This window comes from Python bivittatus, unplaced genomic scaffold, assembly GCF_059951505.1.
Source record: "Python bivittatus isolate LINGU-HERP-01145 unplaced genomic scaffold, Pbiv_v1 ctg000020_np1212, whole genome shotgun sequence".
Taxonomy (NCBI): Eukaryota; Metazoa; Chordata; class Lepidosauria; order Squamata; family Pythonidae; genus Python; species Python bivittatus.
The window spans coordinates 84,749,878-84,769,277 of record NW_028277030.1 but is presented as its reverse complement, the minus strand read 5'-3'; the positions used below and the strand labels follow the sequence as shown (position 1 = coordinate 84,769,277).

Genomic DNA, 19,400 nt, shown 5'->3' with positions numbered 1-19,400 from the left:
CAAAAGAGAGTGAGAAAGATCCATGTAATGCATGTTTATTTTTGCCTGAGCATATTATGTAGTTTAGTAGAAATATACAAACCAGATTGCCATGAGTTGTTCAGCAAACTATGATTTAAAACCTTGTGACTTAGTCCAGATCTGTTTTTCTAGATGCTTTGCCAACCTCAAGAATAACAATAAAGAAATTTTTAGCGTGACTTTGAGTTTATAACTGGAGACAGGATTATAACAAAAGAAAATTCAGCAATAATGTATGTTGAGCTCTGTCCTTTGTAAATGGCATTTATTATATCCTATTTTTAAAAAAACCTCCAGTAATTGTTTATATATAAAGTGATTGTTTATGTATGAAGGCTAATCCAAGACACCTTGCTGTCTAGGCAGAGATACTCTCTACCTGTTCCAGATCTGCAAGGTGACTAGGCTGGCAATGCCCTCCATCATAGCTTCATAGAGGACAGGCCACATCGTTTAATCAGACAATTTAAGTTATATGACATACAACAATAACAACACTTTATGTAGAACAAAAAGACTTAATAGATCTGCTATAAGGCTGGCAGGTATTATTCACTGTTACATGTTAAGGAATATATCATTAGTTATGGTTCACCTTTTCTCTTGAGAAAAATCTGCTTTCTTTGTCTATGTAGGAATAATGTAATTCTGGCTTTCAGTGACAAAGTTCCTTGTACTAACTGAATGAATTTATAGCTCTGTGCGCTCATAATTAATAGCAATTTATCTTCATTTTAGACAGTTTTATAAAAAGCAGGGATTAAAGTGTCATATATGTTCAGCTTCATAATGTAAGATATTAGGCATCTCTTGACCTATATTGGATCCAGTTAGAATATATAAAACAGATACATTAAAAGTTCTAAAGATGGCATAAGGGAAGAAGTTCAGCCAGATGTTACAGCTGACATAAAATGTAGGGTTTCTTATAATGCTGAGTTAGCACTGAGGTGAAAAGTTCTTTCTAACTCCTCTATGAACTGGGGACATCTGTGTATATGCTTTGTCAAGTATTCTTCCAAACTAACTGGAGGGATTTATTACTGTTGTCTTTATTGGTGTAATTCAGCCTACAAGTTTCAACAGACTGGCACCTGCAATAAGAGCATAAGGATTCTGGGTTCTTGATGGATCAACTTAAAAATATGACACATCAACAATAAAGATTTGCCCTTACTGCATGGCTGACCAAGGAAACCAAATATTCTGCAGTTATTAGCTGAAATGTAGTCAAATTTGGGTTTTTTAATCTTCCAAATCTTGTTTCTAGGGTACACCTACAAGTCAACCTCTAAATCTGATGATGACAGTAATACCTGTCCTTTGATTTCCCCTGACTTTAAAGAAAACAAGATTTGTGATGGAACAGCTTATTCAACCTAGTAGCTTCATGAACTGACTGCTGTGTTTTGATTTACTTTTCTTTTAATTTAGTAATAAATCCTCATATTTCATAGATAAAAGCAAATTACACTCAGGTTCAATATGTTTAACACATGAAATGAAAATATTTGTGCACAAAGATGAATGGAACTCATAGGTTCACATGAGTATGCTTCTTAGCCTCAAAGTGAAAATTGCATAAAGGAATTAAGTGACATAATTAGTTGTATCCATGCTAAGAACTGTGCCTTAGTTTGTTTTCCTCATTCACAGGAAGAAAGCATCGTGAAGGAGATAGACATCAGTCATCATGTCAAGGAAGGTTTTGAAAAAGCAGATCCCTCTCAGTTTGAGCTACTGAAAGTATTGGGTCAAGGCTCCTATGGAAAGGTAATGCTTTATATGTAATTTAGCTTTCCCCAATCTGGTGCCTTCCAAGTTGTTGGATCAATTCCCAGAATGCATAGCAGCTGGTTGGAATTCTGGAAGTTGATGCTGTTGTGAAGCCTGCTTGCATTCATAATACTCCAGATAGTCAGACCACCATACCAGACACAGAGTACACATTCACTCATCTCAGACATAGGAACCACATCTTCATTAGGATCTTCTGAGTCACATATAGGGTCACCATTCCACCAATCACACAGGTTCTTTTTAGCATCTTCAGCTTTCTTTCTTTTTTTCCCTCCCTTCTGACTGCTTCCTCTGTATCTGCTTTTCTTTCCTCACTCTCCTTCATGTTGCCAAAAACTTAGAAGCAGCCAAACTTCTTTTTAAAGGGTCAGCTTAATATTTCCTCAAGGATAAGGCCTTTAAAGCTATGGGGGGTGAAGGAAAGTTCCAGGTCTTCTGGCACCTTCCATTATTCCAGCTGCACTCAGACCCTCAACTTTAGGACAATAGCTTTGCCTTGTCAGTGAATCATATGAAACCAAAATAATGGCATCCTAGATGTCACACTTGCCCCCTCTTACCCTGCACCTTCAGTTTAGCTCCCATTGTTAGAGAGAACCTTGATTCCCCAAAGAGCATTTTCAGGGAATATAGTAATCTGAAATAGGGAAACATGGAAGATAAAGCATGGAAGATATTTTTGGATAAGCTACCTTCTACTTGTTGTACATTAGATAGAACCTACAAAACTGGAAGGAAAGTACTGGTTAGTCTCCTGAGAACTGCCATTTGTGGGTAAATCCAATTCTCCCTACCATTTCCTTTTTAAACCCAGCACTCTTTGAAGAGAAGCAGAGAAAGTATTCTTCTCTAACCTGCAGCTACACAACTTTTCAGTATTTCAGTGTTCCAGTTATCTGCCAAGCTAATATATCATATTTTGAAATGTATCTGCATTCAAGAGAACCACAGTCTTTCAGCTAATGGAATTATAAGAAATTATTTTGCAGTTGATAGCTCTTGGTAGGAATAATCAGGTAGTAATGTTGTTTTGCATTTTCATTTGTTGTATTTTTTGTAGGTTCGATCATTATTTATATGTCTTCTTAAACAGTGCATTGTGTTTGACTTGTGCTTCAAGAGGAATACAATCAAATGCAATATTACCTGATATTACAGGGAACAGCTGACAAATGACTATATCTTATTAAATATACAGTTGTATTTATAGCTATGCTTTCTATAGTTATGGAAAGGCAAAGCTATACAAAATAAAATTAAATGTATTGTGTTTTTCTCCCACTCTCCATAATGTTTCAGATTCCATGAATATAGTATAATTCACTCTTGAAAGGTTTGTCAATTTTATTAAAAGACTGCAGCCATTTTAATTTGTGAAGAATTCCTAGATAATCTTAAAGGTTGAATACCTTTAAAAATCAGCCAGTGGTACTTTAAAAACTAAACAACTTTTGAGGAATTGATTAAAAATAAGATGACCATAGTGCAACAAAAATGAACTATTTTAGAACTTTATTTGAGAGAGAGTTTATATATGTTTCATTATCTTCTGAAATATTGCAATCTAATTGCAATCTTTTACCCAATGAGTTGGTTTTCTGAGCAGATGTTAGGTTGGAAATTGAACTAGCAAAGGAAAGGGGTTCCTCTCAGTTAGGATGCCCGTTAGCAAGCAAGGTAAATTCCTGTGTACAGTGATTTTTTAAAATATATAATCCAATGCAGAACTTTTCCTCTGAGAGCTCTTACTGAAGGAATGAGCAGGTAACTTTGTTAGTTCCAGCTGTTCCTCTTTTAGTGGATATTGCTAGAGAGAGCTACGTTACTGAACAATAGGTTGGCTTTCCCTAAAAAGGTTTTGGGGAGAGGGAACTTTCAAAATGTTAATCATGTTTCTCAAGAGGATATACCTTGCAGTTTTCAGATATTTGTTGTTGCAAATGTCTGAATCAGGGTCTGTGGGTTTATACTGGATTATTGAATATTAGCTGGCATAGATGTATGCATTTTTATTTTGGGGAAGGAGATTCAGTACATTTGTTTTTGTTCCTATCATTTTGAAATAAAGAGTGAATATCAAACTCCATAAAGTTAGACTAAGGGCATATTTCGTATCCAGTTTTTCATTTGGGGCCCTTTTTTCTATTATTCAGCACATAAAAACTGTTATTTGGAGAAAAATCAGGTCCTTAAGCTCTTTGATTTCATTTTGCCACTAGAATCCTTATTTCACTATCTAGGTGAGTGTATGTATATACAGTATCTGAAGTACAAAACTGATATGAAAACCTGATTATATTAAAGAACTCTCTGGATAAAACTTGGGTTTTGAATTAACCCTTCTTTCTCTTCTGAGTAGTAGAATGATAACTTCCTGACCTTCTAAACTGATAATGGGTCAGTCCTTAAAAATTACTACTGGCCCCCAAAATGGCCCAAGGTGGTGAGTGGAGCCTCTTAAATATCCCACATATCCTCTACGTTTGTCTTCTGAGCCCAGTTCTAGTGTCCATCATGATGTATAAACCTTACACAGTTTAGGCTTCAGTTTCCTACAAGCTTTTCTTCTATTACATAACCCGACCCATATCTTAAGGGCACATGTAGGTTTACCATTAATATAAATTGTGAATTTGGCCTTTTTTGCAGGGGGTGGGGGAGGGAGGGCAAATGATTTTATGCTGCAGTGTTTTGACATCAAGTACTTTTTATCTTTGTTTATATTTCTTGTTGTAATTATACTTTTATGATTGTATTTATTATATTTTTATAAGCCACAAAGAACTGTTAAGGAAATGGGCCTCATGTAGATTTTCTAAATAAATAATAAATACTTGATCACACACCTGGCAGGATCACTTTACATTAAGCAAATGCAACAAATGCCATTATTTTTAATATACTTCATTAAAGTGCCCTTCTATTCGCTCCTAAAGTGCCCTTTGGATTTTTTCCTTGCAGGTATTTCTAGTGAGAAAAATCAAAGGATCTGATACTGGGCAGCTCTATGCAATGAAGGTACTTAAGAAAGCAACTCTGAAAGGTAAGAAGAAACCAGAGTCAGTGTACTATAACTTTTCTCTTTCTGTCTGTCTGTCTGTCTGTCTGTCTCTCTATCTCATAACAGGGAATTACTCTGTACATTATGTTTGGATCTTACATTCTGAATCAACAATCAAGTAGCTATGGATAAAAAGGAAATTAGCCTAAAATCCAGCTCCTTTTATATACAACCAATGGAAATGGAATTTAAGCTTTCTTGATTTGTCTTTGAAAAATAAGGAAGAGTTAGCTGATGAAGCAGGATCATTAGGGCAAAACAGTTATGTATGATCCTAGAACTTCAGTACTGAGGAAATCCAAAACTGAGTGCAATGAAATTTGCACCTTGGATCTGGGAAAAGCTGACTATAAGAAGCTCTGAGAGATGCTAAACAAAATTCCATACCAAGTAACTAAAATAAAATTCAAGATGGCTCTCAGTTCCTTAAATAGGAAAGTACCCAACTAAGGTCAAATCCTATTTATAAAGTTGGGTTGTAGGGATCAGTTGGGATTGTATCAACAACCCCCCCCCCCCACTCTGCAGCGGCTTCACTGCTAGAGTATCTTGACTCTCTGGCCAAGCTAATGTTGTTGTTCCCCAGGTTTATGGTGATGGGGGGCTTCAACCTGCCTTCCTTTGTCCTGGAGTTGGAAATAAGAATTTGTGGCCGCCATAGCTACCATAGACCTGATCAAGGTAATTAACAGTCAAACACATAGAGGGGTTACATGTTAGACCTGGTTTTTATCTTGGGGCAGTGGCAATGTGCTTGAGAGTTGGGGGATATTGTCATCTGTCCCCTGACATGAACAGATCACTCCCTGTTAGCTTTGGAGTTTTCTCTGGCTGCCCTGCTACAGGGGGTAGGACCTATTCCATCAGTCCACCCTAGGTACCTGATGGACATGGTTGGGTTCCAGTGGGAACTTGGAGTTGTTCCTGAAGCTTTGGTGCATGGTTTTACTGAGGCCTGTCACAGCTTGCAATGAGCTGGTGTCAGGAACCTTGGATTGGATCATGTGGACTTTCTGTGCATGTGGATACCAGAGGGTCCCCTGATTTTCAAAGCTGTGGGAGGTGAAGCAGCACAAGAGAAGTCTAGAGGAAGACAAAGAGGGAGTCCAATTGAGCATAGGTAGCAGTGTGCATTAAGGAGTATCTTGTGGCAATAAGAGCAATGGCACATGCTATTTTTCCACCCTTATGGCATCAACAGATTGATGCCCAGTAACCCTGTTACAGATTGCTCAGTCCCTTTTGGATAAGGAAGGGTTGGAGGATCCCTTGCAGGGATGTTGTAAGGATTATGCTATGCATCTGACAGATAGTTGCTTGGATCCACTTGGATTTGGACTGCAGCTGTGCTGATCCTGTAGAGGTGACGGGTTCAGTCTTGTCTGGTTATTTGGGACACGTTTAATCCAGTTACTCCTCAAGAAGTGGACAGGGTCCTTGGGATGTTGAGTTCTGCCACCTGTGCATTGGATCTGTGTTCCTCCTGGTTGGTCCTGACCTCCTGGGAGGTGACAGGTGGCTGGGCTCAGGCAGTGCTGAATGCCTCTATGTAGAAGCAGGTGGTCTGCCTGCCTTGAAAAAAGTGGTGGTTATCCCCTCCTCAAGATGTCATCTCTGGTCCCAGCTGTACTTGACAACTTTCATCCAGTCCCAATCTTCCCTTTAGGGAAGGTTGCTGAGAAGGTGGTAGACTGCAGCTACAAAGGACTCTGGAGGAAATGGATTATCTGGCAGTCAGGGTTCAGGCCAGGGTATAGCATTGGGATGGTATTGATCACACTTGTTGATGACCTCTGGTGGGCTTGTGATGAGTTTAGTGTATCCATCCTGGCCCTCCTTGATATCTTGACAACTTTTGATACCATTTTAATACAGTCCTTCTTGACTGGTTGAGGGGATTGGGATTAGAAGGCATTGTTCTTCAGTGGTTCTCCTCTTTCTTCCAAGGCTGGTTCTAACCAATGTTGGTAGGGGAGAGGTCCATCCCTAGGCCTCTGTATGTGGGGTGTCACAGGACTCAATTCTTTCCTGCTTCTATTTAACATCTACATGAGATGGCTGGGTAAGGTAATCTATTGGTGCAGGTTTTAGTTTCTTCAGTGTGCTGATGATACTCAGTTGTACATCTTGGTCTCAGGCTGGTCACTGGTGCTTTCCCAGCACCTAGTGGCTGTGGAGATCTGGATGGGGAAAAACCAGCTTCAGCTCAACCCTGACAAGACTGAGTAACTGTGAATTTTAAGGCCCTCCAGATCAAATAATTGTCTGACCCTGAATGGAGTTACATTCACTCAGTGTGCAATCTGGGCGTTCTCTTGGATTTACAGCTCCTGCTCGTGGATGAGTGGTAGCCATGGCCAGGAGTGCTTTCATACAAACACATCTTGTGCACCAGTTGCACCCATTCCTTGATTGGGAGGCATTGCTCACAGTCACTCATACCTTAGTCACCTTCCAATAGGACTATTGCAATGTGCTCTACATGGGGCTGCCCTTTGGATGCTTTTTCTGGTCCAGAAAAGTTTTGAGCACATCATCTTACACCCATGTAACCCTGCTGCTACATGAGCTACATTCAAGGTGCTGGTTGTCACTTTTAACATGGCATGGGATCAATTACTTGTGGGACTGCTTCTCCTCAGTGGTTTTTGAAAGCCCCACCAGATCTGGCAGAGAGAACATACAGTGGTACCTTGGGTTACGAACGCCTCTGTTAATGAACTTTTTGGGTTACGACCAGCTCCGGCCGCAAAAATTTACCTCGGTTTGCAAACTCCGCCTCGGGGTACGAACAGGATACACGGCCATTTTCCCTCCCGTGACACGGTCCGCGGCCATTTTTCCGCCCCTGACATGTGGTCCGCGGCCATTTTTCTGCCCCTGACACATGGTCCGCAGCCATTTTTCCGCCCCTGACACGTGGTCTGCGGCCATTTTTCCGCCCCTGACACGTGGTCCACGGCCATTTTCCTCCCCTGACACGTGGTCCGCGGCCATTTTTCCGCCCCTGACACATGGTCCGCGGCCATTTTCCGCCCCTGACATGTGGTCATAGGGAGGGGGACTCTACCTCCAAGCAATAGCCACCTCCCTGTCCTCCACGCCAGAACGGATTAACGGTAATTACATTGAACCTTATGGGGAAATTTCCTGTGGGTTGTGACCAATTCGGGGTGCGACCAGTCACGGAACGAATTAAATTCGTAACCCGAGGTTCCACTGTACTCCAGATGCCATTGATAAAACAATGTCATCTGGTGGGTCCCTGGAAGTATGCCTTCTCTGTTATGGTGCCTACCCTATGGAACAGGCTCCCCCCGCTAAAATAGGGATAGCCCCTACTCTATTGGCCTTTTGCAAGGCCATGAAACCTGGCTCTTCCCCCAGATATTGGAGTCAGGACGTTAGCATGGGAACTCTGACGTGAATGTATGCGTCTAGTGGTTCTGTGTTTTTATTGCGCCTCAGTGCAGTTTTAGTCAGTTTTTGTTTTAACTAAATTCTCTGTTTTTATTTTGTTTGCTGTCTAGAGTTTCTTGGGTAGATGGGTGGCCCTATAAATTGGATTAATTAATACATAAATAAGTAAAAATAAAGGCAGTTGCAAATCAGAAAAAAAAACTACAAGTAAAAGTAATTCAGTAGTAGAACTTGGGAAGGTGGTAAGCTGTCTGTTCATAGATGTGTTCAAGAAGAAGCCAGATAGCTTCCTGCCAGGGATGCTATAAGCTAATATAAAGCAGAGAAATTCTGCAGTAATTTTGACCAATTCTCATTCAATTTGATGAAAAATAATGCACTTTAGAAGTCTTTCAAAGAAGAGAATGGGTGAAACATGATGTTCTTGCACTCCCCTATTTGGTTAGTTGATTTATATGCCATTTCTGTTCTTTCAATCACATTATCTTTTGCCTAATGGATGCAATTGTGCCTAATTGTGCCAAAGGATACCTAATCCATTAAACTGTGAGGAATATGAGCTTGGACTAAAGTCAGTACGGCACTATTCATAAATAATACATCAGGTTTAACATTTCTAAGGATTTTTTTTTTTTTTTGCTTCTACTGTGATCCCACTCAACACAAAATGCCTTGCTACCTTTTCTTATGCTAAACTATCCTACCCCATTCCTGGTTTTTATGTATGGAAATTGACTTTAGAGATGTGAATTATTTTAACTGTCATCTGGATAATTTTCATTGTGATTTAGGCATTGCTTGATATTTGTAATATATTTTGAATTACTGTTACAAATCACTGAAGATTACATGTGTATAACTTTTAAAAATTCTCAGCGCAGTTCAGAAAGCTGTTCTGCCAACACCACATCTGCCAGTTTCCCCACTGCCAATTATTCTTCTGTGATACAGAGGAATATTTGAGACAGGAGTCCTACAGTATATGTGCATAATTGAATAAATAAATCCCCTAGAAGTATTAGGAAGATTTCTGGATATGTATGCTAGGAATGTCAATACAATATTGTACAAGTATTGTCTTCCAATCTGCTTCTGCTTTTTGAAGATGAGGTTATGTTTGACAAATCAGCTGTATTTTATTTTTACTACTCAAAGATCTAACTATTATTCTTCACTCTCAATTATTCTAAAGCACCACACTTTCAAAGAAACTGTGGAGATGGTAAACACTGTATCCTTTGCTTCCTATCCTCACATAAGCAGAGGCAGAAGATAATGCTTGTTGACAGAAAAACTACACATGAAGAGGCCACTAAATGTGAGAATCCTCTGAACCGGTCCTAAATTGCAGGTGGATTAGGAAGAGTCACAAGTTGGAGGGGACCTGTTGTAAAACAGAAGAAAAAGACCTTTTCTTGGATTAAAGGAAGGAACATCTCACATTTCTTCCCCATCTCTTCCTGAAGATATTGTTGCATTATGTATTATAATGGCCAAGCCAGATTGCCAAAGAAACCCACATAAACTGACTCTGATGGGGGGAAATTGAATAGTGAAGGAGGGGAAAGGGGGTGCTCTGTCTTCTGCAAATACTGTGACTGCATCTGAGAAACAAAGATAATATTATTCCTCTTACCAAAAATAAGCTGCTGTTCTGTTTCCTATTATATTCTGATTAATAGCTGGGGTTCAGAAAAAGGTCACTGAGTCAATTCACTTGTTTTATCTTTTCTTACCACAAAGCATGTAAGGCAAGAAATAATTTCCTATTTCCTAAATATGCATGAATTTTTCCTGTTATTATAATCAGTATTTATAGTACAAATGAGACTGCTTTAATATGCAAGAATATGATAGTGTACTTTGGTGGCATGTGTAAAATATAAGTAAATAACAGAAGTTGCCATTAAATGTTAGATTGATGGATGGAGTTACAGTCCTAAAAGCTGTGATCTGTGTATGATGGACACTATACTTGAACCAGCTCTACATTGCTCCACATGATGTTAGCTATCACATTAGAAATTATTTGTCTGAGTTTGTTCAGAATGTGGATGTGCCTTTCGCTGTTCCATATCTGTTTCTTTTGCTGGGCTGAGGAGAGTCCTGCAAACACGTGGAGTGTCCACCTCATCTATTGAAAAACCATTGTCCGTGGTTACCACGACAGCCAAAAGAATATTTTGAAATCTTTTTAAATTTACGGATTGAGTCTAGAAGTCTAGGCTGGGAGTCTAGGAAAGTATTATCAGGACTTAGATAATGAAACTGTAGACAAGAATAAAATTAGTTTACAGCAAGAGTCCTGTTTTGGCCATGGTCATACTTGGAGCTTTCACATTCACCAGTCTGGTGGCCTGGTCAGACATAAAACCACAATGTCATATGGCACATGAAGCTTGGAGCATATTAAGGAAGATGTCTGTACGCAGATTTGTTTTCATGGACCCATCATGGGGACCCACTGTGGCCTTGATGTTAATGTTCCATTAGTGAATGTCTGAAATATTATTGAGATACAGGATGTTGTCTCCCCACCTTTTAGTTTTAATCAGCTCCTAATTAAAGTTGGCCCTCTTCTTGAGATTTGACTTTTGACAGTGGCTTCTTACAGGTTAGTTCCCACACTTCAGTTGCTAAGTAAATCATAATTTACTTGCATTAGTCAGGTTGTATTAGAATTACACTTACAGAAAATTTCTGAGTCTGTCCATCAGTAATTTATACTAGGAATATATATATTCACTCTTGTAAAAAGCAGGACAAAGGCTTTTGTAAAGTTCCTGCATATTAAACAAAAGGTAAATTTCTTGAGGTATCATAGAATCATAGAGTTAGAAATAACCTCAGAGGCCAGTCCTCTATTTGGTACAGTTTCTCTTTGAAAGCCACCCTCTGGGCAGCAGAGAATAAGCCCTTTCCTTCTGTGTGACAACCCTTCAACTAATGGAAACTGCTATCATATCTTCCCTCAGTCTTTTCTGTAGGCCAAACATATCCAGATTCTTTAACCATTCCTCATAGGGTTTGGTTTCCAGATCCTTCACCATCTTGGTAGCTGTCCTCTGACCTTACTCCAGCTTGTTGGTACTTTTTTATACTGTGATACCTAGAACTGGACACAGTATTTCAAATGAAGCCTGACCAGAGCATTGCAGAGTGAGACAACTCATGATTTGAATTCTGTGTTCCTGTTGACAAACATATCCCAAAATAAAATTTGCCTTTTTAGCAGCTGCATCCCACTATTGGCTCATGTTCAATTTGTGATCTACTAGAACATTCACATCTTTTTCACATATATTACTGCCAAGTCAGGCCTTCCCCATCCTATACTTGTGCCTTTCATCTTTCTCTGCAGATGCATGACATTACATTTTCTCTGTTAAATTTCATCCTGTTCATTTCAGCTCACTGTTAAGCTTGTGTAGATCTTTTTGAGTCTTTTTGTCTTGTAGGGTGTTAACTACTACTCCAATTTTGTATCATCTGCAAATTTGATAATCATCCCCTCAACTCATTGGAGCTATTTATTAATTCTCTCTGGGTGCAGTTATTCAACCAATTATAAATTGTTCTAACAGTTATATCATATAGCCCACATTTTACCATTTTATTGATTATATCATAACATACTTTGTCAAATGCTTTGCTGATGTCAAGGTACAATATGTCTGTGGCATTCCCATGATCTACTAAGGTAGTAAACTATCCAAAAAAGGAGTAAAGTTAATCTGGCATGACTTGCTTATGATAGATCCATGCTGGCTCTTGTTAATTGGTGAACTCCTATCCATGTCCTCGCTAATTTGATATTTAATAATCTGCTCGATCACCTTCCTGAGTATAGATGGTAAGTGAATAGATCTGTAATTTCCCAGGTCCTCCTTCTCTTTTTTGAAGATTTGCTATCTTCCAGTCTTCTCAGACCTCACCAGTTCTCAAAGGTTACAGTTAGCAGTTCTGCAGTAATCTTTACTCGGTCCTTAAGTAACCTAAGATGTAATTCATCTGGCCCTGAAGAATTGAATTAAATTAGCTAAGCATTTTTTTTTGAACCTCATTATGTATCCTAAGCTGCATCTCCCTCCTTTCACTAGTAGAACAATGATGGCTAGCTAATTCTTTGTTCCATTCTGAGACAAATGGATATAAAATGCAAAGTTAAGACATTCTGCTATTTTGTCATCATCCATTACAAATTCATTTCCTTTACGTCACAGTATAACCTCTTTGTTTTTTTCAGGGGAGGGGGCATTTCTCACAAGCCTCAGCTTATTTGGAGTTTTAATGTTTCCAACACAGTCTCTGCAGTTTCTGGTGACTGCCTTGTATCCTTTGATTATATGCCTCTCCTACCTGTCTTGGTCATTTTTCCTAGGAAGAGACATTTGAGACTGGCCTATTATTGCTCAGTTTTCCCAGATTAAGGGAGAGTTTTATCAGTAAAGGTCTTAAAACTGCCTCCCTTGGACTGGGGAAACACACCCCTCCCATAAGGAGCCATTGATCATTTCCCTTAACAGGAATCATCCCATCCTGGTAAAGGTCAAGTAAGCAGACGACAGCCCTCATCTCTAGAATTGTTCTAGAATCCAGCACCTTAATCTTGTCCCTTTGTGATGCTAAATTGTAGCATCAAGGGAGAAGGCTAGAACATAAGAGAAGGAAGATTCAACTTGCATCTGATAAGGCACAGCATAAAACCCATTTGAAGACCTATGTTGTGGTGATAAGTTCATCAGAAAAAACAAAAACAAATTTTCTCTGTCCATATACATCTGCAAATTTATGGCTATTAGGTTGCTTGAGTTGTGAATGGTCTGAATCATACTCCTCGTTCATCTCCTCCTACCAGAATTCAATTACAGAATTTTCAAAGTCTTATTGTAATGCTTTTAAACATATTTTGTAGAGAAAATCTCTTGCATTTAGGCCAGTGTGGATGCTAGTAGTACTACAGAAGATATCTGGTAATTCTGTTAAACAGTTCAGCTGGATCAGTTTCAATCTGTGTCATCCAAGGATGTAGACAGATTGTTTGAGCAATATGTTTTGCCACTTGTTCTTTACATCGTTGCTCAACTTGGCTTCCAGTTAATAGATAGGAGGTTATTAGAGACACTTTTGTTAAAACTATAAATACCTCTCTGAGGATTAAAACAGGATGCTTCCTTGTTCAAAAGAAGCAGTTATTAGTCCACTTATAAAGAAGTTCCTTGGGATATAGGCATAATAGGCCAGACCCTCACCTTCCATGGTTGAGTAAGGCAATTGAGAGAGGCAATCTGGGAAGAAGATTTTTTTTTTTTTACTCATTTCAAATTCACTTCAGTGTAGGCTATGGAGCTGAGGCTGTCTTGGTTAGACTAATTAATTATCTTTGTGGATCATCAGAGAGAGATAGTAATTCTATTTGTTCTTGATATCTCAGCAGCTTTCCGTACTATCAACCATGATATCTTTTGTATCCTCTGAGAGATCTAGGGATAGGCAATACTGCATTACAGTGCTTTTGTTCTTTCTCTTAGAAAGCTTTCAGATTAATTGGAGACAGTTGTTCCTCAAAATGGGAGCTACATTCTATCTTGAGATTTGGAGTTGGATCTTTTCTGTATTCTGTTGTTTCCTGTCCTTGGATGTAAGCCACCCAGAAACATTGGGAGTTGGGCAGCCTGCAAATTGAATTAAATAACATCCTGATGAAACCCAAAGGTATTTCCCTGTAATAGTTTGAGATCATTGGATCCTTGAATGCTGCCTACCCTTGGTAATGGACTGAATAAAGATAGTAAATTGCAATTGAATCCAATCAAGACAGAAGTTTTCATTATGAGGGATCATTGTTCTAGATAGATGGTAGGTTATTCTGGCCTGATATTATTATTATTATTATTATTATTATTATTATTATTATTATTATTATTATTATTATTTTATTCCATCTTTTAAAAAAATATTTGGTTAACTCAAGGCAACAAATATACTTAATACTCCTACCTCCTATTTTCCCCACAACAATGATCCTGTGAAGTGGGTTGAGTTGAGAGACAGTGACTGGCCCAAAGTCACCTACCTGGCTTTCATGCCTAAGGGAGGCCATAACTCACAATCTCCTGGTTTCTAAGCTAGCACCTTAACCACTGCACCAAATTGGCTGACTGAATGGGACATACTCTCAGAAGGAACAAGGATGCAGTTGGGGGATTTTCTGGATCCAAATATTTATCTGGTTTCCCACCCAGCAGTACCTATTTTCAGCCTTGTTTAAATTGCCAACTGTAGCCTTCTAGAAGAAAATTATTTCACATTGTAGAGTAACCTCTGGCTACTGTAATATATTCCATATGGGGCTGATTTGTATCTAGTCTGGAAACTTCAAATGATACAGAGCTCAGCAGCTGGCCTACAGGAGAATTCAGAGAGGCTGCATTACACCTGAAAGGCTGCATTACACCTGAAAGGCAATCAGTTTGTTTCTAGGTGAAATATGAAATGCTGGTTATTCATTTAAAGCCCTATTTGGCTTTAGAATGATGGGGTGAATGTTTTTTCACCATTCTTGGTGGTAGTTGCAAGTGCAATGATCAATCAACATGTATTAAGGAGGATACTTTAAGATGAATGTACTCACATTAATATGGATTTCCAAAAAACTTTCCTTATGATCAGGATTGCACTAAAATAACAATATATTGTAATCAATATGAGAAATGGATGGTTTAAATTAATACTGCTACAGTTGAGATCTTTTTTAAAAAGATCATTTTGGTCCTTGGAATGTAGTGCTAAATTTCTAAATGGTAAGAAAAATTATTTTTTCAGTGAAGAATGGAAGGCAGTAATGTAATCATGGCATCCATTTATTGCTGCAATGTTCTGATTGCTTTCCTGCTGAACATTCCAATTATTGGCACTGGGATTATTTAACCAGGAGGAGAGATTTTAAATTAAAATCAAACACAATTCCCAACATGCACTACCATGTCATTTTTGGTCTTAAAGGGCAGTTATTATGACAGCTAAATTAAAGTTTTAAGTAAGTGTTCTGAATTATCTTCTCCACTAGCAGTAAGCAAATAGTAAATCAGTCCAAGTTGAGCATTTATTGCAGTTACGAGCTGAGTGCATTTTCCAAATTGTTGTTAGTATAAAACGCAAGATCCCTGAGCAGGGATGTTATGGTATAGTGGGATCACTTTTGCTTTTCTTCCTCTTCTCCACTATATTGGAAAAATGTAATTTTTAATTTCTGTGAATACTTTCCCTGAGTAAAATGACAGAAGACAAAAGTGACACAATGGATTATTTCCAGCTAGCCACCCGGAGTGTGTGGAATTAGGTGGACTATAAATTGTGTAAATAAATAAAACAAACCTATAAACATATTAATTGGTGTGATTTAGGATTGACATACGGCCCAGTATCAGAGGTCTCTGGATGGCTTAAAGTAACAGTAAGAAAATAAATACAATGCAAATAAAATACGATGCAGCTTTTAAAAAACATCCAGAGACAGAAAGTAAAACTAGAATGACAAATTGTCAAACAATGCCAGATTTCATTTGTACATAGGTAGATGTAGATGTAGATATAGATATAGATATATTTGAACTTGATTTTAAAGAGACTGAAAAATAAAAAAGGGCTTTGCTTGAAGTCCCAAATCTACTGAGTAGGTGAAAAGTGAGTGCCCAGCACATAAGAGATGTCATCATGAAGAAGAAGGAGGAAAAGGAGAAGGCCTTTTCTGTAATAAACACGCACTTAGCTGGGACACTCTGAGTTTAAGGGCTGAATCTAGTGAAGGGGTAACTAGTGGTTCACAAGCTAAAGAGATCCACTGCCTAGACATATCCCAGCTGTCTCCCAAGCCATCAAGAGAATGCCCAGGTATCAATTAACTTTGACTTATGGGAGGAAAAAGCCTAGAGTGTATACTCTGGGGCACAGACCCATAGAAAGGTTTTGACTTCTTTGCACTGTAGAGAGCAAATAAATTGGGTATAAGTCTTCACAGTTGGGTCCATGCAGTTTACTAAATCATATTTGGTTGCAATCAAGATTACCTGATTAACAAATATTCCTAATCTGTAAACTGTATTTTACAACCGTTTCCATAGGATTCACATTGTGCTAAGTCAGAATTAAACAAATCATATAGTTTAGTACCAAACATAGCAAGCAAACACAGCAAGCAAACAAACATGGCCATTGTTATCTATTACCTTGTTCCACAGTTTCACTTTGGTTTGAACTTTATTTTTTGTTTCTTTACACATGCAAAAAATGTCAGATGAACTTTTGTGCATATGAAAAGTAAATGTTTAAAATCCTCCCCCCCCCCCGACTGTACATATGCAGAAAATTGATTCTGTTCAGAGTTGCTGATCCAAGCCATGCCAGAGACCATTTTCACATATTGCACCATTTCACTGCCACAGAAATCCACAGTGGTTGTCTTTTACATTGCTTATGCTTGAATGGATTTATCTGTATTTCCAGACTTGACCTGACCAGCATGAGTTGACCAGATGACTGGTAGTGCTATCATCTGTTTCCTTCCATGCCAGTGAAAAGTTCTGATTCTTGATATTCATAAGACAACAAAATCACCTAATAATGTAAACCATTGTGAAGAGAGCCTATTATTGATGAAAGCCAGAAAGAATTCCTACTGTAAAACAATTCATACTAGAAAAGATCCCTCAAGATCTTTTCTTTTGTGATGATGATGATAATGATTATGATTATACTGTATATTGCCTAGAGTTTGTCAGAATTGAGGTGGTAGATAAATTGCATAAATAAAATAGTAGAAATGTTTTGCAGTCAAAACTATCTTTGAAAACTATGCCACCAGAATGGATTGCTAAATATTGGATTGGGAGACAATGTCAAGTTTCAAGAATTTTTGCATCCTTGATTACCAGTGGTAATCAACTTGCCATTTATTGTGTTAACCTCCTCCTCCTCTTCTTACAGTTAGAACATGATGTGCCCTGTAGTGTTTTTTCCTTCCTCTACCAAGTTCCCAACCTTCATGTTCATTATTATTTTCTTCCACACGACTCACTTACTCCATCTTGAGCTGCGCTTCTGCCACCTTTTTAGACTTATCTTTACTGCCAGGCTCTCAGAGGGGCAAGTATCCTGTATCTCTGCTGTTAACTTCATCTCTTCACCACCAATCCTAGAATTTCCTATTGATCTCTCATCAAGTACTAACCAGGTTCTACTTTTCTTTTTCAACAACATTCGAGTTGGGCTATGCACTGTCACCTGATGTGATAAAAATTATAAACCCATCCTCAAAACAAAACAAAACAAAACAAAACAAAACAAAACAAAACCATACAACTTTTAGACTTCAGTAATACTTTAACAATTTTAATAATTTGAAGCAGCATTCTTTTGCAGCTGCCCCTGTGTGGCTCTTATTGCACTAAAGGTAAATCCTCATTTGAGTTGAACTTGAGTCCTGGTGACTTCATGAACATGTCCACATAGATTTATTGGCAGCAATAAGGAACTACCATTTTCTTTTCTTTTTTTGACTTCCCAGTTTTGCCTATCGTCTTGGGAGTCCTAATGTCTTATCTCACTTAGCTTTTTCAAGATCAACCGAAGTCAACAGCTGCTTTAGTTGTATGGTTGGTAGCATACAATTTGGTAGGTCTAGATCAGCATGGTCTATATTCTTAGGATGTAGAGTGATTTTGGTCTTTTTTTATAAATAGTTTTATATTTGTTGTATGCAGAAAGATGGAAAGATTCAGCATTACCCACAATGGAGCAATGGTTGGTGAAAATGATGGAACTTGCTGAGATGGCTGAATTGACTTTTTAAAAGAATATAAAAAGTAACACAAACTAATATAAAGTAAAGAAAAGAAAAGAAAGAAAGAGAGATCAAAGAGAAGTGCAAGAAAGGAAAAAAGTAAAGAAAAAATAGAAAAGAAAGAAAAAAGATATAAAGAAGTTGCTTCCAATTTTCTTTACAGCAGTTATAAGTACAATTATAAGTTTACATCTTACTCTATGGTTACCACATACCTCTCTTCTTTCTATAATCTATTCTGTTTAACCTTCAAAACCATAAATCATAAGTTCATTTTTTCTGTTTCATGCAAAAAGTCTATAAGGGGGTTCTAGTCAGCAATAAATATTGTCTTTCTCTGATCAAAGAAGTCAGTTCAGCCATCTCAGCAAGTTCCATCATTTTCACCAACCATTGCTCCATTGTGGGTAATGCTGAATCTTTCCATCTTTCTGCATACAACAATCTCTTTGCAGTTATCATGTACAAAAACAAAGTTCCATGACTTTTTTCCAGTGGGTCCACCAGTTCCAAAAGGAGTAACTTTGCTCTTGCTGGGTTCACAATAAATCTGATTTTAGTAAAGTTGCTGAATAAACAAATAAAGCAGACTTTTATTTTTTGTTCTTTTTAAAATTGCATGTGATACAATAAAATGATTGCCTAAAATCAACTATGAAAATTGTAAGATCTTAAAACTGATAACATTATGAGAATATCAGGCAGCTTTAAGAACATTAATTACTATATCAAGTAGGACTTCAAAATAGTCATGACTCCAGTCCTATAAACAATGTTTAATAAATCATTTCACAATAAGTCAGATATAATCAACAGCAACATTGTTAATTTGGAGAAATATTAACTACGTAATACGATGGAAAAAATCTTAGCAAGAGGCAGCATCTGGCCAACTATATCTGGGCTCAAAAGCTGAATAGGGTTGGCCCTGATTATTACTTAGATCAGCAGGAAATTCCAGAGCTGGGAAATGACAGAACATCCCAGAAGAATGCAGTGACAAAACATTTCTGTACTGTTTTAAGAAAACTGCATGGATGTATCCATGGAATTACCAGACGGGATCTGATTATGACTTGAGGAAGTCTTTACCTTTAATAAACAAGATGGAAAAATTTTTATTGGTGAGCTGGAGCAGGGAGGAAGAAACCATGATGGACACAATGACATTTTGTAAGCCCAGATAGATTTGTCTCTCTTTCCATTTACCATCACCCCTGCTGTTCTTCCTCTGCACTGATTTTTTCCCCCTTCTCA

At 38.0% G+C, this 19,400-nt stretch overlaps 1 protein-coding gene across 1 annotated transcript in view; it reads left to right on the top strand.

Annotated features, from left to right (window-relative positions):
- Positions 1-19,400, top strand: part of RPS6KA2 (ribosomal protein S6 kinase A2) — a 128,286-nt gene that overhangs the window by 43,814 nt on the left and 65,072 nt on the right. The window contains exons 2-3 of the mRNA XM_007420488.3: positions 1,678-1,794; positions 4,783-4,864. Coding sequence (XP_007420550.1) covers positions 1,678-1,794; positions 4,783-4,864 — 199 coding nt within the window. The remainder of the gene's footprint in view (positions 1-1,677; positions 1,795-4,782; positions 4,865-19,400) is intronic.